The following is a 22,743-nucleotide window of genomic DNA, read 5'->3' as shown; positions in this document are numbered from 1 at the left end:
AACATTTTATAACTTGATATCATCATAAAACATAAAATAATAAATGGAAGTTTTATGGAAAAGGTATCTTATGGTTTAAAAACAACCCTGCCAGGCCCCTGTGGCTCACACCTATAATTCTTGCTACTCAGGAGGCTGAGATTTGAGGATCAGGGTTTGAATCCAGCCTGGGTAGAAAGGTCCTGTGAGACACTTTATCTCCAATTAACCACTCAAACGCCAGAAGTGGTATTGTGACTCAAAGTGGTAGAGTGCTAGCCTTGAGCAAAAGAGCTCAGGGACAGTGCCCAGGCCCTGAATTAAGGCCCATGACCCAAGAAAATAAAAACCCAACCCTGTGACTCTCGTAATTCCGATTGCCCACTTCATGACAGCCAGCAGGTGGCGCTGGTGGCTAAAAAGTGACTCCAGTGGAGACAAGACCAAACCTCAAGGGAGATTATCTGGCATCTTGGCCATTTGAAGGTGGGGGGGGGGGGGGGAGAAACAACATTAAGCATTTGAAAGAACTGGCATTTTGTGGGGGGAAAAAAGATAAATGCATGATAATCCAAAAATTGGCTTCTCAATCATGTGGCTTGAATTCAGAACCTGGGTGCTGTCCCTGAGTTCTTTTGATCAAGGCTAGCACTCTACCACTTAAACAACAGCTCCACTTCCAGCCTTTTAGTGGTTAATTGGAGATAGAGTTTTACAGATTTTCCTGCCCAGGCTGGCTTTTAATCAGGATCCTCAGATTTCAGCCTCCTAAGTAGCTAGGATTATATCCATGAGCTACTGGCGCCCAGCCATTTATCATCATCATCATCATCATCATCATCATCATCATCATCATCATCAAAACGTAAGTTCAGCCAGGTGCTGGTGGCTCATACCTGTAATCCTAGCTACTTAGGGAGGCTGAGATCTGAGGATCATGGTTCGCAGTCAGCCGGGGCAAAAAAGTCCCTGTGAGACTCTTTTTTTTTTTTTTTTTCCACTTTTTAACCAGTCTTTAATTTTCAATTAGTTGAAGGAGGTACATATACACTCACAAACAGTAATTCAAAGAATCAAGAATTTGGAGTATCAACATGTATACACTACTTTATGTATTTTTTAGAACGTAATTAGAATGTTGTCTAGTTTACATGTAAAAGAAGAAAGAATTAGTATCACATTTCCACTTCCACTTTAAGTGTTATCAAATTACATTTCCTCAAACTCCAGTAGAAAGCACTCTCACTATGACAAGGGGCAGGGAACTTACTGAACAGAACTGCTACACAAATTTTAATGTTCTCTGTAGTATCTTTAAATGTCTGACATACAGAAGCTGAGGCAGATGGATAAAATGATAGCTAAGCTACATCCTTAGAAGAGCAAGGCTCCAGGATAAACAAATGCTAACAAGTGAAAGTTGCAGTGTACTGAAAAAATGACACAGGTGCCTATTGCCCTCCACTGAAGGATCATCAATTTCCCCCCACATTTTTGTCACATTACTTATGTCAGCTACATTAAAATTTCTACAGAAAAATCTAGTCAACTAGTCACTATTTACATTAGCCCACCAAAGGTATCCAAACCAAATCTTAGAATATCATCTGGTAGCTTTCTGCATTCAAGCCCAAGTCCTAATATGTCACATTCTCTTTAAACATAGAGGATGTTCAGGATGTATCACAGGTTTTCCTATAATTAGCCATATTTACAAGATACAAAATATTTGGATAAAAAGCAAGTCTTATGTTTGTATACTGTACAGGTAGTTTATAAAGTAAAGTGATTTTTAGCACCATATTTACAGTCATCACAGAAACTCAACTATCTCTTCAAATAAACACAATGCTATTCATGGGCTGTGTGGTAAACAGTAAAGCATTTAGCATCAATTACACAAAATTATCTTTCAGATTATGAATTAAAAAAATAAATTAAAAAAACTAAGGGTCTATAGAGATCTATTCTTCCTTTTGCTCTGACTTAATTTTAAGCATGGGATATATTGTTATACTGGCAAGGGATGGAAGTACATTATGTAAATGGGAGGATATCACTTTTAACTAAAATTCTGAATTCAGGTTTATAACTATTAATAAGTAGACAAGGTTCTTTTACATTAACATAAATATGAGAAGTTGTTCAGATTTAAAGAATCCCAACATTTATCAATCAGGAGTGTCACATGAATAATTCAAATTTTAGAGACATTGCAAATATCAATTGCAAATGAGATGCTTTGCAGCAAATCACTAATAACTGAACCAAGTTCAAAAAGCCAAGGCCTTTTTGGACTGTAATATGTTTCTACTCACTATACAATAAATTGGTTCAAAATCTTACCTAGACCTTTTAAATAAGAGGAGTTTATAATGAGAAGAGCTGAGTATTAGAAATTGTTCAGGACACTAACAAACTATAAGCTTATTTAAAAATGCTGATTTCATTTCATCCTTCATTTACAAAACAAGTTAACTTAAGCAAAACAATCTCAGTGATGATAAATTTAATTATTTATTTAGGTGTTTAAGGTCTTGCACTAAATTTTTACAAGCTGGTGAACACTGACAAATTGTTTCTCCCACAGAACTATAACCACACATTCCCAGACAGTAAAATATAGTTGAACTAAAAATACACATCACCATTTTATCAATTATATAAGACAAATTATCAAGTATCCAAATATTAAGTTACACAGCTCAAAAGGCTTATAAAATATTAGATATCTGCTCAATTTCATTAGCAGAAATCCACTTTTCTTTTTTTTGCAAGAGAGGCTTGGAAGTGAAAGGGGGAAAAAAATCACAATTCAAACCAAAAATAAGGTGGTAAACAACTTCTAAGTATGGAAAATAATACAGTATCAGAAATCTTATGATTAAGAATCTTAGCTAAAAACAAAGCATTATACTTTAAAAAATATTTACTAAATTAAAGAGCATATTCTACATGTTCTGCACAAGACAAAGGCAACATTTTACTAAAAGTATTCAATAGCTCCCTCTCATCTTTTTTTCAGGCCCTCCCTATTAAACTGCACCTCAGAGTGCAAACATTAAATTAACTGTAAGGCTTTTTTGTCTGGATACATTATTAAAGACATGTGCTTCTGTAACAATGAAGACTTTCAAAATGGATGTTTCCCATAACAGCATAAAGACATATAGAAAGACATTAAATAATCACCTTAAGACTTGGTTAAAAAAAAAGTATTAATGGCTACACAAACCTGATGTATGAATGTGGGAGATGTAAACACAAAATGAGTAGGCAAAAAGCCACAGAGGCCCTACAATGTTTGAAATGACTGAAGGAATGAATAAACCATACAGGTCTAGAGTCTGAAATTTTGGTTCTGAATGGTATTAAAAATATACAAGTATTGTGCTGGATATTTTGGCACCTAATCCTTCTAAATTTCTTATATACTGATAAATATTCTGGCATGGGAATAAATTTAAAAATGTAACTCAATGATTTTTAGGAAAGGTCAATTGATACGATGCCGAACAGCAAGAATTTTTTTTCTAAGTGTCCAAATAGGTCGATAAAACCCAAACAGCAATTGTGTCAAGCTTCTAGCCTGATAAACTGCTTTGCAATATTCCTATTCACTGAACTTATTCACCAAACCAATATTGTTGGCTAATATGTATGACAAATTAGGTTCCATCTTAAGTTCCATTTCTGAGACAATGGCACCAGGCACCCAGTTTTATTGAATGCAACAGTTGTTTCTGTGACCGTTGGCGTCTTTAAAGCGTAGCCGCATTTTAGGTCGGTACTTTTCCAAATACAGAAGCTGCTTGCTGTTAAATGCTCCATGCCGCTTTTGTCTTATGAACTGTACTGCATCTTCATATTTCATTCCACCTTCAATTAGTGCCAGGGCAACAAGCACTGGAGCTCTCCCAAGGCCTGCAACACAATGCACTGCAATACAGCAACCAGGTTCTTCATGAAATTTTATTTTTACAAGACTTAACCAGTCATCAACAATCTGGTTAGAAGGTGGTGCGCCATCATCAAAAGGCCAATCGAGAACATGGATGCCTTCTTTCTCCACCAGAGTAGTGTCGTAAGTTGCTTCACAGACTCTTACAATTGTGGTAACTCCATACTTCTTAAGTTCCTCAATAAACTTGTTTAAGGTCGCATTGGTTGGATTGTGTGTAATAAGGAATCTCATGTTCTTGTACGTGACTTCCACAGGAGCAGGGCGGTTCATTCGAGCCATGTTAACTTACTTAAACACTCAATAGGGTTATGAAAGAATTTAAAAAATCGAATACAGGAATGATGCAAAGAAACTGAAGTCTACTTCAATATACTCCACTTAAAATTCTCAGTGCTTTATGAAACTGGAAGTAATGATAAATGAAATGAACCTCCTATTGGGAAGTAGCAACTCTTCAATCCAGTAATACTGAGGCAATAGAAAGCAAGTGCACTGAGGTTTACCCCATCCAGGTCAGAACTCTTGGAAAATGCTCTGCAGATTGCAATTCAACACGTCTGTGTCCAGGTTAACCACTCTTGCAGGGGCTTCTTGGTGGAGTAGTAATGGATTTCTACAGTTCACTTTGTCTGCATAGAGGTCGTGCTGTGCCTGGCAGTAATCTCCACTGCCCTTCAGAAACTCCATAAATGTGTGACCAAGAACACCACAGAACTGAGGAATATGTCTACTCATTGAAGATTGTGGCCTAATCATACAGCCGGTCCCGAGGCGGCGGCGGCTGCAGGGCAGGGGGCGGCGACGGCGATACCCCTGTGAGACTCTTATCTCCAATTAACCACAAGAAAACCAGAGCTGTCGTTTGAGCTGTGGCTCAAAGTGGTAAAGAGCAAAAGAGCTCAGGGACAGTGCCCAGGCCCTGAGTTCAAGCCCCAGGATAGATATCAAATAAAATTAAAAAACGAAAACCAACCCTCCTCTCAAAAAAAAAAAAAATCTAGCATTTGGGAGGCTCCCCCAGGGCCCTGCTCCAAGCTGGCAGGATTGACCTGAACCCAGAGCTAGCCCAGCGGTCAACCCAGAGGCGCTGGCATCACCATTGGGAACTAACTACAAAAGCACCTCTGTCTAAGGACTGGGTCTCTGACCAGCCTTCACACCTCTAGATGGCCTGGAAGAGGAGCCCAGGGCTGGAGGTTAATGTGGATGAGATGGAGAGCCATGGTCCCTGGCCTGCCAGGGTCAGGAGCTGCTGTGTAACTATTACAACCTGCTCCCCCACCCCCCTCCACCAGGCCTCCATTGCTGGTTGGAACAGGGCCTGCAGAAGCTGGGGGGTGGGGGGCGACCTATCCATATCAACAGTGTAATGTGTGTGTTTGTGTGTTGAGGCTTAAACTCAAGGCCTAGGCACTGTCCCTGAACTTTTGTGTGCTAGGCTAGTGTTCTCCCACTCTAGCCACAGCCCCATTTCTGGCTTTTTTGCTGGTTAATTATAAATAAGAGTCTGGCCGACATTCCTGCCTGGGATAGCACTGAACCTTGGTCCTCAGATCTCAGCCTTCTGAGTAGCTAGGATTACAGGCGTGAGCCACTGGTGCCTGATACCTAAACTTCTCAAACTTGCTAACAATTCCACACAATCTACCCAAGGCCTGGATTTCCCCTCCAAACTGCCCTCCAAACTTCCCAGCAAGTTCCTTCCTGCATTTCTTCCCAAGGAAGCAGCTATAACATCCTTGGCCCAGTAATTACAGGTTCTCAAAATCCCTGCCCGGAAGCTGAGCCAGCACTAAGGATGGGAAATCAGGTAGAATGTAAGAAAATCAGTACCATTTCTCAGGCTCTCTCCAAATGGAAAGTATTCATTATCTTCATCACCTTTCACAGGCAAAAAGTGAGTGACATGTGTTTCCTGAGATAAAACTGATGTGAGGGCTGGGAAAGTGGCTTAGCGGTGGAGTGCTTGCCTAGCATGCATGAAGAAGCCCTGGGTTCAATTCCTCAGCACCACATATATAGAAAAAGCCAGAAATGGTGCTGCAGCTCAAGTGGTAGAGTGCTAGCCTTGAGCCAAAAGCAGCCAGGGACAGTGCTCAGGCCCTGAGTCCCAAGCCCCAGGACTGGCAAAAACAAAACAAAACTGATGTGAATGGAGGGTGGGCTTTTACAAAGTGAAACTTAGGAAGACTAAGTAGATTCCTCCTCCATTCTCAGGCTATTTCGGAATTGGTTCACAGAATCAATATTCACTTTTTGTGTGAGTGTGTGCTGCCACTGGGATTTGAACTCAGGGTCTGGAGCTCTTGCTTGGCTTTTTACTTTAGGCTGGTGCTCTACCACTTAAGCCACAACTTCACTTCTGGCTTTTTTCTGGTTAGAGATAAGAGTGTTATGGACTTTTATTCCCTGGACTGGCTTCAAACAGTGGTCCTCAGATCTCAGGCTCCCGAGTAGCTAGGATTACAGGTATGAACCACCACTGCCCTGCTGAGTTATATATATATATATATTTAAATTGGCTTAAGCAGTTTCTTTTTTTTATATTGAATTTGACTTTATTATCATTTTGAAATCTCTCCTCTCAGAAGGAGAGATAAAAGATATATCCATTTATTAAAATTGCTGACTGATAACGTCTTCTAAAAACATCTGGCTTCAGTAAAACATTTTTCACCTGCAGAAGGTTGCTACTGTGTAGGTGTATTGCTTCTTAGCTTTCAGGCGGCTGCATTTTCCCCATAACCTTATTATATAACCCACTTCCATTTCTCAGTGAAGAGGAAATGGGGCATGGAATAAAAGAATGATCTATAGGCACTTCCTGGAGTCTGATGGGTGAGACCATATCCTAAAGACAATTCACTGGTAAATATGGTAATGCATAAAGTGCTTCATTTTTTAATTCTGGTAAGTACATGCTGAGCCAACAAGTACTTAGGACTTTTTTTGTTTTAAAAATCTTGCTGTCTTCTATCCCAGATCATTGAATAATATTAAGCAATTGATATTCCAGGTGCCTTGACATTATCAGTCTTGATGGGTAGAAGAAAAACTATTTTACTTTATTCTATTTATTTACTTATTTATTTTCTCTGTCATGGGGTTTGAACTCTGGGCCTAAGCACTGTTCCTTAGCAATTCAGCTCAAAGCTAGCACTCTACCACTTGAGCCACAGTGCCACTTCCAGTTTTCTGGTAGTTAATTGGAGATAAGAGTCTCCTGGAATTTCCTGCCGGGGCTGGCTTTGAACTGCAATCCTCAGCTCTCAGCCTCCTGAGTAGCTAGGATTATAGCCATGAGTCATCAGCGCCCAGTTTAGAGACATTTCTTAAGCTAAAGATCTTGTCAGTACATAAAACTACCCACAGGGAGGCAGACCTGAGCCCATTAGATTTCTGACTTGATGAAGAAAGAATTTCTCAGAAAAGGGGAAGTTGGGTTAAAGACACAATGTTCTGGCTCCCTCTTTCTTATAAACAAGAACACAGGTCCAGCTTTCTCCTCAGAGAAAAACAAGCCGCCGTCATTCACTGTAACACTTCCACCTTGCTCTGATACATATGCAGGCAACAAATTTTGAAGGACTAGTAATGTAACCCTATAGCAGAAGAATGGAAATTGTGGTTCTGGTTTTGTTTTGTTTTGTTTTGTTTTGCCAGTCCTGGGGCTTACTTAGACTCAGGGCCTGAGCACTGTCTCTGGCTTCTTTTTTTTTTTTTTTTTTTTCTCAAGGTTAGTACTCTACCACTTGAGCCACAGTGCCTCTTCTGGCCTTTTCTATACATGTGGTACTGAGGAATTGAACCCAGGGCTTCATGTATATGAGGCAAGCACTCTTGCCAGTAGGCCATATTCCCAGCCCTGGTCCTGGTTTTTGTTTTTGTTTTGCCAGTCCTGGGCCTTGGACTCAGGGCCTGAGCACTGGCCCTGGCTTCTTTTTGCTCAAGGCTAGCACTCTGCCACTTGAGCCACAGCGCCACTTCTGGCTATTTTCTGTATATGTGGTGCTGGGGAATCGAACCCAGGGCCTCATGTATATGAGGCAGGCACTCTTGCCACTAGGCCATATCCCCAGCCCCCTGGTCCTGGTTTTGATCTTTATTTGGCCAGTACTGGGGCTTAAACTCAAGCATGGGTACTGTCCCTTTTTTTTTTTTTTCCCATGCTCAAGGCTGGTGCTCTGTCACTTGAGTCACAGCTCCACTTCCCACTTTTTTGGTGGTTAATTGGAGATAAGACTTGCACAGACTCTTTGCCTAGGCTGGCTTTGAACCAGGATCCTCATACCCAGCCTCCTGAGTAGATAGGATTACAGGTCTGAGCCACAAGTGTTTGGCAAAACTGAGGTTAAAACCCAACATTACTAACTGGATACTATGTTGAAAATGAACTATACAACTTGGGTGGGGGGAGGGAAAAACTGGGAGAGAGTGAGGGAAGGAGTGACATTGTCCTAAAAGTGACATTGTCTTTACCTGATTTATGCAACTGCAACCCTTCTGTACATCATCTTTATAATAACAATAAAAAATCATTAAAAACAGAACATTAGTAGTAAACAATATAAGGTTCTGAATTCAAGCCATGTTCTCCACAGACATCTCAATCTGTCAAAGCAGTGTATACTGACTCTGTGAACTTCACGCAAGATGGGTGCTAGGAAGAATACAAAGATAAAACTACAAAAAATACCAAGTTGGGTTTTTTTTTCTACTAGTCTTGAACTCAAGGCCTGGGCACTGTCCCTGAGCTTCTTTTCCTTAAGGCTAGGACTCTACCACTTGAGCCACGGTACCACATCCAGCTTTTTCCGTTTACGTGGTGCTGAGGAATCGAACCCAGGGCTTCATGCTTGCTAGGCAAGCACTCTACCACTAAACCACATTTCCAGTCCACAAAGTGTTGTTTTTTGTTTAATTTTAGGGAAACAGTTCTTACTCTCTAGGAATTACTATTGAAGACAAAAAACACAATTTCCATGTAAGTGTTATGAGAAATAAAAGCATGTTCATCCATGTTTATTATGTACTAGTCACCACTGCCAAGTAATGGAAATAGCCCTCCGATAGTAGATGAGTGGATAAAAATGGGATATATATATATATATATATATATGATATACACACACACACTGGAATTTTACTCATCTATCAGAAAGAATAATATTACATCATTTACAGAGAAATGGATGGACCTAGAAGAAATCACATTAAGTCAGGCTGAAACAACCCATGTTTCCTCTTATGTGTAGAAGTTATGTCAACATTATACACATAACATAAAAGCATACATATACAGCTGTGTATCAGTGGCTCATCCTAGCTACTCAGGAGGCTGAGACCTGAGGCTCATGGTTAAAAGCCTGCCCCAGATGGGAAAGTCCATGAGACTCTTATCTCTAATAAGCTACTCAGAAAAGGCCAAAAGCGGCAGTGTGGCTCAAGTGGTAGAGCACTAGCCTTGCGCATAAAGAGGCTCAGGAATAGCACCCAAGCCCTGAGTGCAAGCCCCAGGATGGCAGAAAGAAAGAAAGGAAGAAAGAGAGAGAGAGAGAGAGAGAGAGAGAGAGAGAGAGAGAGAGAGAGAGAGAGAGAAAGAAAGAAAGAAAGAAAGAAAGAAAGAAAGAAAGAAAGAAAGAAAGAAAGACAAACCCAACCAAACAACAACAGAAAACATACACAAGGTTATATATGCATAGACACATAGATATATTCAGGAGAGTCTGTCCCCTATGAATAACTAAGGAACAGTTTAAAAAATGAATTCCAGGAAGCCGAAACATGTTTGGGCGAGAGGGGAAGGGATGCTGATGAACAGAGAGAGGAAGGGCAGGTAAATGCAGTCGTTATGTTCAATAGTCATAAGTAAAACTGGCACTAGTAACTTGAGGGCAGGTATGGATTGGAGAACTATGAGGGAGAAGGATGGCAGAAGGGACTTAGAGAAAGAATGTATTGTGATCATATTCTGACTTGTTGAACTGAACCCCCCTTTGCATAACTAAAAAAGAAATCATGCCTTGGATTAGTCAAATGAAAACAAAGTCATATTTGGCTATAAGATGAGAAGTCTGGGAATCAAGAAGATTCTTTGAGTAAAAGTCACTTGCTAGGTACCAAAGAGCAGGTAGATTTCCAACAGCAGAGCCTGCAAAGTTAGGACAGGAATTCCAGGTAGAGAGAAAAGCACAGGCAGAAACAAAGGCAGTCAAAGACTCACAGAAGTGAACAGCAAGTACCGGGCTTGGCTGAGGTAGAGGTACATCAGTGACGAAGCAGAGGAAAAGGAGGCTGGGAAGTTTGGCTATGTCCATTTTGTAAAACGCTTTACATGCCAGGTTGGAAGATTTCTACAGGATGTAGTAAGTAATTAATATTTGGAACATCACAGACAGAAATAAAATTTTGTTAATTTCTTCTAGTTTCAGCTTATATATTAGAACAGAAAGATTAGATTAGTTTAAAAACTATTAAAAAGAGCAAGTGGTTCATGGCTGTAATCCCAGCTGCGAGACTCTTATCTCCCATTAACCACCCAAAAGGTGGAAGGGGAAGTATGGCTCAAGTGGTAGGGTGCAAACCTTGAGTGAAAAAGCTAAGCAAGAATATAAGGCTGTGAGTTCAAGTTGCCATACCAGCACCTAAAAAAAAAAAAAAAAAAAAGAAAAAGAAAAAGAAAAGAGAGTCTGGAAGTATGGCCCAGTGGCAAGACTCTTGCTTGCCTTGTATACATGAAGCCCTGGGTTCGATTCCCCAGCACCACATATATAGAAAATGGCCAGAAGTGGCACTGTGGCTCAAGTGGTTGAGTGCTAGCCTTGAGCAAAAACAATCCAGGGACAGTGCTCAGGCCCTGAGTCCAAGGCCCAGGACTGGCAAAAATAAATAAATAAATAAATAAATAAATAAATAAATAAACAAAATGAAAAAAAAGTAATTAAAAAAAGAAAGAAAGAAAACAAAACTTACATGAGCCTCTAATAATTCTGTGTAAGTCCTCTACCCATCTTGCTAAGAAATTGGGTGATAACCAAGATCTCCGTTCTTTCCTCAGCCTGATATAGACTTTAATAATCTAGACATGTGGATTTCTAGATAAGATTTTTGGATTAGCTGTTTTTCTTCATTCTTTTTTTTTCTTGGCACAGTATTAGGGTGAGAATTTAGGGCCCTGTGATTGCTAGACAGACTTTCTACTGCTTGAGCTACACTCCAAGCCTTTTTTGCTTTTGTTATTTTTCAAACAGGGAGTGTCTCATTTTCCAGCAGACCCAGCCTGGACTTTGATCCCTTTTTATACTACCAGGCAGCTGCCACTCTGCCCAGTGTTTTATTAGTGGAGAAAGAGATCTTGGAAACATTTTGCAGGGGCTGGCCTTGAACTATCATCCTCCTAATCACCCCCTCCCAGATCACTAGGACTAAAGGCATGAATCACTGCACCTGGCCAGGTAAGGTATTTTAATACAGCAGTTCCCTTATCAGTCTTCTTTCTTTCAGTTACCTAGGACCAATGATCTGTCAGCAGCAGGTTAAGTGGTGGTAAATAAATGACGGTGAGGTGATTGCACCTATAATCCCAGCACTCCAGACACTGAGGCCATCCTATGTTTCTACATACCCTGGTTTGTTGTTGTTGTTGTTGTTCCCACCCCTCCCAACCATGTTATACATAAAGATGTAACATAAACATATGTTATACATAAAGATATAACATAAACATGCACTTATATATGTATACACACATGTATACATAGAGAGAGAAAGCTGTGTGCTGGGGGCTCACATCTGTAATCTTACTTACTCAAGAGGCTGAGACCTGAGGATTGATTATGGTTCGAGGCCAGCCCAGGCAGACAAATCTGCAAAACTCTGATATACTGTTAACCAGCAAAAAGCTAGAAGTATCTGTGTGGCTCCTGTGATAGGCCACCAGCCTTGTGAGGAAAAGCTAAAGGGCAATGTTCTGGCCCCCAGTTCTGCCTCCACTACTGGCTCTGCCAGATACTAGCTGTATATTTTAGGGCAGGTCAATTAACCGAAATAAGGGAAAGAGCATTCCCTTGTCATTCTCTGAGTCAGGTCCTATGAGACAATTATTACTAAGACTTTTTTTTTTCTTTTTCTTTTGCCAGTCCTGGGCTTGAACTCAGGGCCTGGACACTGTCCTTGAGCTTCTTTTGCTCAAGGCTAGCCCTCTACCACTTGAGCCACAGTACCACCTCTGGCTTTTTCTGTTTATGTGGTATTGAGGAATCGAATCCAGGGCTTCATGCATGCTAGGCAAGCACTCTACCACTAAGCCACATTCCCAGCCCCCTTACTAAGACTTTGTAAAGATGGAACAAGATACCTCATGTCAAAGCACTGAAAGGACTACACATGAGAGAGAGAGTACAGAACATACTTAAAAGTGAGTCAGACTTGGGTTCAAGATTTTGCTCTACTTACAACATGTGTGCCCGTAGGCAAATTATCTTATCCTGATGTACTTAATTCTAGTCACAATATTATTACAAGACTTATAAGAAATAGCTTAACCTTGAATTCTTTCTAGAGCAAGATGGCAGATGATTTTCACAAATAAAATGGCATTGATATAATTATCAAAAGAACCTGGTATTTCATAGGTGCTCAAAGGAAAAAAGACAAATACTTTCAAAGTGACTCTGAACAATTATTAATGTATGCTTCCTATCTTGGACCTGGAGTTATATACAGAATTGAGTAGTCACAAATTCAGTTTTGTTCCATACTTACTTGCATCTATACTAATATTCCTTAGGGAAAAACAGGGAAGGGAAGATAATAAAGCTGAAGAAATATCTATGGAGTCAACAGAAGTTATCAAAAACAACAAAAGGGATTTATACTGCATTCTGAACTCTGAGACTTTGGAGTCCTAAATGTTTAACAGACCAGAAGTTCAAGAGAAGAGAAATGAAGCCTGGGGCAGATGGCTCACATCTGTAATCCTAGCTACTCAGGAAGCTGAGATCTGAGGATCATGGTTCAAAACCAGCCCAGACAGGAAAGTCCATGGGACTTTAATCTCCAGACAACCAAAAGTGAGGTTGTGGTTCAAGTCAGACAGCATCAGTCTTGAGTAAAACAGCTAAGCAACAGCACTCAGGCTCTGAGTTCAAGCCTCAGTAGTGAAAGAGAGAAAAGAAATGATTCAGGCTTAGTGACACATACCTGTAATTCAATCACTCAGGAGACTAAGGCAGAAAGAGGTTCCTGTGGACCCAATAGTGAGTTTGAGGCCCACCTGGGCTACCCAGACTCTGTCTCAAAGAAAGAAAACAGGGGGGCTGGGAATATGACCTAGTGGCAAGAGCGCTTGCCTCATATACATGAAGCCCTCTGTTGGATTCCCCAGCACCACATATACAGAAAATGGCCAGAAGTGGCGCTGCAGCTCAAGTGGCAGAATGCTAGCCTTGAACAAAAAGAAGCCAGGGACAGTGCTCAGGCCCTGAGTCCAAGCCCCAGGACTGGAAGACAGGAGGAGGAATAGGAGGAGAGGGAAATGCAATCGGGCTCTGCCTTTGTTTCTGGCAGCTGTGGCCAGGGCATTTCCCTCCTTGAAATCTTTACCATGTCACCAGCAGTAAAGCAAACAAATAACAATTGCCACTTAGTTTCCTGTTGGCCCGTGGGATGAAGAGGGTGGAGAAAGAGCAGGTAAAAGATGACCTAACTCACAAAACTTTTGGACTTAGCCCTACTTTGCTGTTATTCTTGGGCTCCTTCTTTGTCTCACATCTGACAAGTATTTGTGCCCTGTTTTCAGGGTAGGAGTTTACGAGATTTGCCCCCAAAAACTTAGAAAGAAGAAAAAAGAATAGAAGGAGGCAAGGGAGAAATTTTTACCAGGAGTCTAGGTGAAAGGTTATAAACAACCCCATCCAGACTTCCATTTCAGAACATGCCTTGGATATAGGCCCAGAAGGCAGCTGCTGCCACAATTAAACAGTTTTTTTTGGCATTCATGAGCACCCAGGCACTCTGTAGAGCAAAGCAGTCATTTGCATTGAGCTCTGCAAAATGAGAAAAAAAAATCTAGAGAAAGATAACTTGTAATAGAGTTATTACGAACTCAAAAATTCAAGCTAGAGAGTCTGGGAATATGGCCTAGTGGTAGATTACTTACCTCACATACATGAAGCCCTGGGTTCGATTCCTCGGTCACATAAACAGAAAAAGCCACAAGTAGTGCTGTGACTCAAGTAGTAGAGTGCTAGCCTTGAGTAAAAAGAAGCCAGGGACAGTGTCCAGGCCCTGAGTTCAAGCCCCAGGACTGGCAAAAAAAAAAAAAAAAAGAAATTAAGCTAGGGGCTGGGGGCTCACGCCTGTAAACCCTAGCTACTCAGGAGAGTGAAATCTGAGGATCACAGTTCAAAACCAGCCAGGGGAAGAAAGGTCCATGAAACTCCCAGCTCCAATTAGCCAGCAAAATGTCAGAAGTGCAGATGTGGCTCAACTGTTTCAGTACCAACCTAGAGCAAAAGAAAGCTAAAGGATAGTGCCCTGGGCTCTGAGTTCAAGCCCGCCCCAGTACTGCCATACACAAAAAATTTGTCATATGTCTTCAAATAAGTCAATATTATCACACTAAAAGCATCAACACAAAAACAAAAACAAAAAAAACTCCTTTTTTTCCCCCTAGGAGAAAATAATTCTCTCTTTCCTAAGAGGTCCCAAATCAACTCTTTACAATCCAATACCAACCACATTTATATAGCTACACATTGCACTGCTAAACAGTATTGATCCATGGTCTATTGATTTTTATTTTATTTTATTTTTTCGGTGCTGGTCCTGGGGCTTGAACTCAAGGCCAGAACACTCACTGTCCCTGAGTTGTTTTGTTTTTTTCTCAAAGCTAGCACTCTACCACTTGAGCCAAAGCTCTACTTTCACCATTTTGCTGGTGAATCGGAGATAAGAGATTCAGGGACTTTCCTGTCCCGGCTGGCCTTGAACTGCGATCCTCAGGTCTCAGTCTATGGGGTAGCTAGGATTACAGGCGAGAGCCACCTGTGCCCAGCTGATTCATGTATTTTTGAGGTTGCCCTCCGTCCTACTTTTTAAGTCTTCTTGGAGTTAAGGGATTGTTTTTCACAGACTTGCGACTTGTGAGCCAGGAATAAACAGTCACCTCTAAATTAAGTGCACTGGATAAGATTAGGCATGGAATACTCTCCTAAGCACATATTCTTGTTATAAGAAAGAAAAAGAAAGAAAGAAAGATAGAAAGACAGAAAGAAGACAATCCACAACCACACAAATACAGTTCATCAAACTAAAATTTTTTCCAGGTACCACAATTTTGAACTTCTAAAATTACTCCGGTAATTTCACCTTTACTGTTCTTAATATTTCAACCACCATTGTTATCACTTGAAAACACCTCAAGCCTAATTGGTTAACTTTGTAGAACATAGGGTGCTACCTCAAACCCACAAACCCTAAGGATCAACATGTTCTCCAGGGCAGGTGTGGGGTGTGTATTTTCCAGGAGTTGTGATGCCTGATTCTGTCCTTGCTTAATATTGGGGTTGAGTTGTAACTTGTTAGCCTTAGGGTATATGATGAAGGAACCAGGATCTTTAACAACTTTTTTTTTTTTTTTTTTGCTGAGAAGGTAGGTCTTTAATATATTCAAAGGCTTCTTACTTACTTCACCGTGTGAAACTCAGGGACATTATCTTCCTGTTTTTGGCAGAAGGACTGAGGTAATAATCACCTGATACCGCAGCACAAGACAACAGCAGGAGTCTAGAAGTTTAAAAAAAAGAAAAAAGGAAGAATCCTTCCACATACAGTTTTTTTTTCTGGACACTGGAATAATTTATCTGGAGTCAACTTTTATTTGTGGGCAGGGGCAGGGGGCAGGGGATAGTGGGGCTTTCACTGAAGCTGAGGGTCTGGACACTGTCCCTTAACTTTTCTTTTCTGTGCTGTCCTGGGGCTTGAACTGAATTCAGGCCTAGGTGCTGTTCCTGAGCTTCTTTTGCTCAAGGCTAATAATGCTCTACCACTTGAGCCACAGCTCGACTCCTGTTTTTTTTTGTTTGGAGGTATCTTGGAAGTAAGAGTCTCATGGACTTTTCTGTCCTGGCAGGCTTTGAACCATGATCCTCAAATCTCAGCCCCCTGAGTAGCTAGGGTGACAGGCAAGGAGTCAGCTTCTAAAAAGCATCATTCAGTCATCTGAGCAGGGAAACCCCAGATCTGTCAGAATCAAATGCAACCAATGCAACTTGTTGGGCACTTGTGTAACATGTTTATTATGGTGGCTGTATAAATGATTTAGTGAGGAAGAAAAGAACTGTGGAAGAATGAGAAAAGGGTACCGTACTTTCCATCCTATTTTCGGTTGTTATTATTATTATTATTTTCCTTTCCTGGAGGTGCAGGGAGAAAGAGAGAAGAGTCTGCATGCAAAGGACACACACACATCATTAGCGGCAATGAGGTAAACAGGGAAACATATATACAAAATGTTCCCCAACTTGGCAAAGAGACTCTGAGATCGGGGGATAAGCAACAGGATGTGGACACTCCCTCACAATTTCCGTCTCAGGGAACAGAAAGAACAGAATAGAAGGTACAAAGGGTGAGGACGGTTCCAGAGCCGGGGGTGGGGGGGGGGGGGGACGGACGACGGGCAGAAGCCTCGGCCGGACAGCCCAGCCTTCCTCGGAGGCCGGGAAGAGGCTGTCTGTCCTCTCTTTTCCCTTGAAAGGGCAGGGCGTTTTGATTTTAAGTAGAGACACATTGTTAGAAAGGCAATCTTCTCGAATAATCCGTCTGCAAACTGCACCTATTATGTTCTGGGAGCTGTGGGATTGTTTTTCACAGGATTTGGAGCTCGGTGAGCCAGGAATGAACAGTCGTCATGGAATTATCACACTAGATAAGAGCAGGTGTGAAATTCTCTCGTAAGCACTTTAAAAAAAAAAACTACAAAGAACAAGAGCAAAAAAAAATAAATAAAATAAAACAAACGGCTTAAAGCCCCAGAAGCAACCACATAGCCTCCGAGGGCTACTCGGGGTTGGAGGTCGAGGGGACCCTGTTTTCCAGCCCGCCCCACCCCCTCCGCCCGCTCCCCTCCCTCTCTCCCTTTCCTCCGCCCCCGCCCTCCTCCCGGCGAGCTGGGAAACCCGTGCATAACAACCATTTTCCCCGCCAGGCGCACACGGTGTCCACGCGCCCCGGCGGCGTCGCAGATTGGTCCGAGTCCTGGTAAACAAGGACCAGGCAGCCAATGGGAGCGCTGTGCACGCGGGTAGCACGCGCCTCGGGCCCCGGGCTCGCGTGAACCCCCGGCTGGGCTGCTATAAAAGGCAGTTTCCGGCTCCCAGCTGAAACTCTTTGCTCCTCTTCACCTCGCCTTTCTGCTGTCTGTGGTTCTCCCGAAGTCCTCCAAGAATTGTGGGGGAAAGAAAGAAGGAAAAGAGTTGGGTTTGTTTTTTTTTTTTTGAAAGTCCTCGATCTAAGCCAAGCAGCTTAACTTTTTAAGCCATCTTTTGCCTAGCAGGCACCCAGATTCCTTTGGGGCACGTTGACATTTTGTCTTGTGAAGCCCCCTCCATCGGCTTCATTCCTGTAAACGTTACTAGGTTTGGCTTCTTCCCTCGGTTCTGACTCGAGTCGGCTCAGCCTAAACATGGTGATGTTCAAGAAGATCAAGTCCTTCGAGGTGGTCTTCAACGACCCCGAAAAGGTGTACGGCAGCGGAGAGAAGGTGGCCGGCCGGGTGGTGGTGGAGGTGTGCGAGGTGACGCGGGTGAAGGCCGTGCGCATCCTGGCATGCGGGGTGGCCAAGGTCCTGTGGATGCAGGGGTCCCAGCAGTGCAAGCAGTCCCTGGATTACCTGCGCTTCGAGGACACGCTGCTCCCAGAGGACCAGCCCACAGGTGGGTGCCAGGCCGGGCGACTCGTCCACGGGGAGGGGGGGGGGGGACGCTGGGAGGAGCCCTTATCAAGTGCTTTAGATTTAATTTCAGTAGTTTCAGGTGGTGCTTCCTATTTCTTTATTGAACTTGTAAACATTTCCCTACCTTGCAAAAAAAGGGAGGGGGGGTAATGCAGTTATGTATGTATTCTCAGAGAGATGGCAAGGGAGGGGCTTGCTTTAGATGTTTAAAGTTGTGTGTGTGTGTGTATGTGTATAACTCAGGGCTCCGGGCTCTCCCTGAGCTCTTCAGCTAAAGGTTAGCTCTCTACCACTTTGAGCCACAGCGCCACTTCTGGTTTTCTGGTGGTTAATTAGAGATAAGACTCATGGACTTTCCTGCCAGTCTGGCTTTAGACTGTAATTCTCAGATCTCAGCCTCCTGAGTAGCTAGGCTTACAGGTGTATTTACAGAAAAGCCGGGCTTCCCTTGCTTGGCCTTCTTAATCAAGGCTGGAGTTTTTAATACTTGAGCCACAGCCCCACTTCTGGCTTTTGAGAAGTTAATTGGAGATGAGAGCCTCACAAGATTTTCCTGTTCAATAAACATTTTATAAATTTAAAAAATTGTCCTGGGCACTGGTGGCTAACACCTGTAATCCTAGCTAATCAGGAGGGTAAGCCCTGAGGATCATGATTCAGACTTTTTATCTCCAGTAGACTACTCAGAAAAAGCCTGAAGTGGCGCTGTGGCTCAAGTGGTAGTGCACTAGCCTAGAGCAAAAGAAGCCCAGGGACAGCACCCAGTCCCAGAGTTCAAGTTCTAAAACCAGCCCCTCCCAAAAGAGAAGTTTTTAGTAGTATTGGTTCCTGAAGGAACTGTACTAGGTCAGTCTTTCAATATTGTTGAGCTTTGCAACTTTCTGACTTGCCCCCCCCATCCCAAGAAAAAAGTACCAAAATGTTTTTCATTTGTTACATAAGCAATCATCCTTACACAAATGCACTAAGAAACCTAACGCTCACTTGCCTTTCTCTCCCTTCAGGTGAGAATGAGATGGTGATCATGAGACCTGGAAACAGATATGAGTACAAGTTTGGCTTTGAGCTTCCTGAAGGGTAGGTACCAGCAGAGTACATACATCTTTGGATTCTTATAGTTCTCAGTCTTCTCCCTTAAAGATACTTAGACTAAATTATTATTTTGACAGGCCTCTGGGAACATCTTTCAAAGGAAAATATGGTTGTGTAGACTACTGGGTGAAAGCTTTCCTGGATCGCCCCAGCCAGCCCACTCAAGAGACAAAGAAAAACTTCGAAGTGATGGATCTGGTGGATGTCAATACTCCTGATTTAATGGTGAGGTTTCTCTTAAGATTATCTCTTCAGTTTCAGGATGTCTAAATTATATGTCTTGAGCCTTGGACTGGAGCATCTAAAAACATCTTTCCCACCCTTCTTTTTGTAGGCACCTGTTTCTGCTAAGAAGGAGAAGAAAGTTTCCTGCATGTTCATTCCCGATGGGCGGGTGTCCGTTTCTGCACGAATCGACAGAAAAGGATTCTGTGAAGGTATGGATTTAGTGCTTGAAATTCTATATAGGAGATAGGCACATTTAGACACACAACTGGCTCACATTTGGCATCCTAGCTACTCAGAAAGTTGAGTTGTGAGGATCGAGTTTCAAAGCCCATCCTGGGCAGCAAAATCCATGTGCCTCTTATCTCCATTTAACTAGCAAAACCCAGAAGTAGCTCAATTGGTAGAGTATACCAACCTTGAGGAAGAAAAACCAAAAACCTAAGGGACAGCAAGTGCCCTGGCATCAAACCCCAGCACCAGTACATACAATAAATAAATCTTACTGGACAGATAGAACAGAAGTGTAGTCTGGGGAATAAGGGTCTAGGATATGGATAACAGTAACCATATAGGTTCTATTAGTTCATGTGCTTTCGTCTTTCTCATTGCTAGGTGATGACATTTCCATCCATGCTGACTTTGAGAATACATGTTCTCGAATCGTGGTCCCCAAAGCAGCCATTGTGGCCCGCCACACTTACCTGGCCAATGGCCAAACCAAGGTATTGACTCAGAAGTTGTCATCAGTCAGAGGCAACCATATTATCTCAGGGACTTGTGCGTCCTGGCGCGGCAAGAGCCTTCGGGTGCAGAAAATCAGGCCATCTATCCTAGGCTGCAACATCCTGCGAGTTGAATACTCCTTGCTGGTGAGTAAGTGGGGTGGTCCCAGGCGAGAAATGATTAGAAACTATTCATCTGTTAGAATGGTGGTGTGCTACACAGAGCTCTCCTCTAACCAGCTGCCATCTTGCTTTCCAGATCTATGTTAGTGTCCCTGGCTCCAAGAAAGTAATCCTCGACCTGCCATTGGTAATTGGCAGCAGGTCAGGCCTAAGCAGCCGGACAACCAGCATGGCCAGCAGAACCAGCTCAGAAATGAGTTGGATAGACCTGAACATCCCTGACACCCCAGAAGGTGAGGCAGGCCTCATGTCCTTCCTTCTCTGGCCTGGCTGGGCTAGTGAGAATGTGACATTTGGCATTCCTGGCTGGGTGTCTTACTCCAGATTTTCTCTTTGTAGCTCCTCCTTGCTATATGGACATCATTCCTGAAGATCATCGGTTGGAGAGCCCCACCACGCCTCTGCTCGATGACGGGGAGGGCTCTCAGGATAGCCCCATCTTTATGTATGCTCCTGAGTTCCAGTTCATGCCACCACCCACATACACTGAGGTAGGAATTGTCATTTTTTTTTGAGGGGGGGGGTAAACATTTGTCCTAAACTTTCCTATAGGAAGGCCTGGCCTGGAGGGATTACAAAATGAGTCGTGTGTGTGTGTGTGTGTGTGTGTGTGCGTGCGCCAGCCAGTCCTGGGGCCTGAACTCAGGTTCGGGGTACTGCCCCTGAGATTTTTTTTTTTGCTCAAGGCAGGTGCTCTTACCACTTGAGCCACAGCTCCATTTCCACTTTTTTTTGGTGGTTAGAGAGAGATAGGAGTCTCATAGCCTTTCCTGCCTTGGCTGGCTTGGAACTGTGATCCTTAGCTCTCAGCCTCCTGAGTAGTTAGGATTATAGGCTGGAGCCACCCGCACACCCTGCATTGTTCCAGTTCTTACAGCCCATGTTTTTTCTTCCTCTCAGGTGGATCCTTGCATCCTCAACAACAATGTGCAGTGAGCAGACAGAAGAAAAGAAGCAGCTGTCCCTACTTGTTTCTTTCTGCCTCTCTTCCTGGACTCTCAGCATGTATAGAGACTCACCAGTCTCTCTATTGGGGTGTGAGGTATGCCCCAGCCTTTGCCTCTCCAGTGTAGGCAGTGATCAGCAGGCCACACTTGGGCCTCAACCCTAGCACCATTGTTGTGATATAGGAGTGTTTGCTGGATGGGTTTAAGACACACTAGGCCTGTGTCGTTTCCTCAGATCTCCTTGGATATTGAGGCACTTTTTTTAGTGGTTCGGGTTGAAATGACCTCCTGGCATGTCTTTTCAAGGTTTTTGTTTTTGTTTTAAGTGAATTATAGATTTTTTATAACATCAAACCTTGAACTTTATGTGCCATCTCGTGAGACAGAGCCAATGTAACAAACTAGGAAATGGGAAAGCATGGCCCTGGCCAAAAAATTTAGGAAATGAGAATTTAAAAAAAAAATCAGTGTTCCCCTTTGTATACTAACTGAAAAGAAGAGAAACACGCCATGGCTAGTTTGCCGTGGACTTTGGAAGGCACTTCTCCTGTGGTTATAAGGAAGCTGCTCTGAGGTGTACTTATTTGGAGAATGTACTTTAGCTCTAAAGCAATAGTGACTGTGCCCTTCCAAATGTCTCAACCATGTTTAAAGCCTATTGCACTGTGTTCTCCTGGCAAAAAAACTTGTTCTTATGGGAGAATCTGTTTTTGTTTTCATGTGACTCCTTAGAACTGATTCTAAGGCTATATCTTAGCACTTTAATTCCTATTAATTTGTTGTTGTTGCTGTTTCTCTCCTCCCCACTGCAAATGTATGCTACACTTAAACAAGTGTAAGCACAGTAACAGCAAAAAGTTCAGAACCAGGTGTGGTGGCTCAAGCCTGTCATCCTACCTAGCTACTCTGGAGGCTGAGGATATGATGTGAGGCCAGCTGATGCAGAAAATGTAAAACTTTTATTCCACTAACCACCAAAAAGCTAGAAAGGGAGCTGTGACTCCGATGGTAGCCTTGAGTGAAAGAGCTAAGGGATAGCACTCAGGCCTGGGTTCAAGCCCCAATCCTGGCACACAGACAAAAAACCTTATTGCCTTTGAGACTTTGTCCCAGTATACAGACTTCCATAGTAATAAAATCATATGAAAGTGTGACTGCTGCAGTCAGCCTTGCCCACTGTGCCTCCAGGGGGATCTCCAGATCCACACAGATCAGACCTCGCACACTGTTGTGTGGAGCTAGAGGCCAGGCCCCCCCCCCCCCGGGCCCCCGCCAGTGTTAGGAGAGAGCAGTGGCCTCTCACCACAGCCACCAGACCTGGTCAGTCACCCTCAGTCATGGCACTTTGTTCTGTCCTGTGTCCGAGCACTGAGCTCCACCCTTTTCTGAGAATTACTACAGCCCAAAAGTTTGTGGACTAAAGGTGGTTCTATTTCTTGTTTTTGTATTTTTAATTGTATATCTTTTGTATGATTTTAAAGAAAACTATATTTTGTACTTAACCAAATATATTTTCACCCCAAGTGGGGTATCCTTTGTTAAAAAAATAAAGTTTTTTTTAAAATTGATAAATGTTTTCCTTGTTTGTGAATGGGCATTGAAAAACATATTAGAAAGTGGTAGCTGGGTTGTGGGTGGCTCAAGCTGAACACTGGCGCCTTGTGCCTATAATCA

The 22,743-nt window shown here is 42.7% G+C and overlaps 2 protein-coding genes across 2 annotated transcripts; one reads left to right on the top strand and one right to left on the bottom strand.

The window, feature by feature from the left end:
- Window positions 1–3,548: 3,548 nt before the first annotated feature.
- On the bottom strand, window positions 3,549–4,563 carry LOC125355520 (protein tyrosine phosphatase type IVA 1-like). The gene has a single exon (XM_048351930.1). It carries the CDS (start codon window positions 4,220–4,222, stop codon window positions 3,701–3,703), a length of 522 nt encoding a protein of 173 aa, XP_048207887.1. The 5' UTR covers window positions 4,223–4,563; the 3' UTR covers window positions 3,549–3,700.
- A 12,778-nt stretch (window positions 4,564–17,341) lies between these two features.
- Window positions 17,342–21,329, top strand: LOC125355519 (thioredoxin interacting protein). The gene is made up of 8 exons (XM_048351929.1): window positions 17,342–17,877; window positions 18,902–18,974; window positions 19,067–19,214; window positions 19,324–19,426; window positions 19,830–20,086; window positions 20,199–20,355; window positions 20,462–20,613; window positions 21,023–21,329. The coding sequence occupies exons 1-8, from the start codon at window positions 17,628–17,630 to the stop codon at window positions 21,056–21,058; spliced, it is 1,176 nt and encodes a 391-aa protein (XP_048207886.1). The 5' UTR covers window positions 17,342–17,627; the 3' UTR covers window positions 21,059–21,329.
- The last annotated feature ends 1,414 nt before the right edge of the window (window positions 21,330–22,743 follow it).

The sequence above is a fragment of the Perognathus longimembris genome, chromosome 7 (assembly GCF_023159225.1).
Source record: "Perognathus longimembris pacificus isolate PPM17 chromosome 7, ASM2315922v1, whole genome shotgun sequence".
In the NCBI taxonomy this organism is placed as follows: Eukaryota; Metazoa; Chordata; class Mammalia; order Rodentia; family Heteromyidae; genus Perognathus; species Perognathus longimembris.
This window is presented reverse-complemented; position numbering and strand designations above follow the sequence as displayed.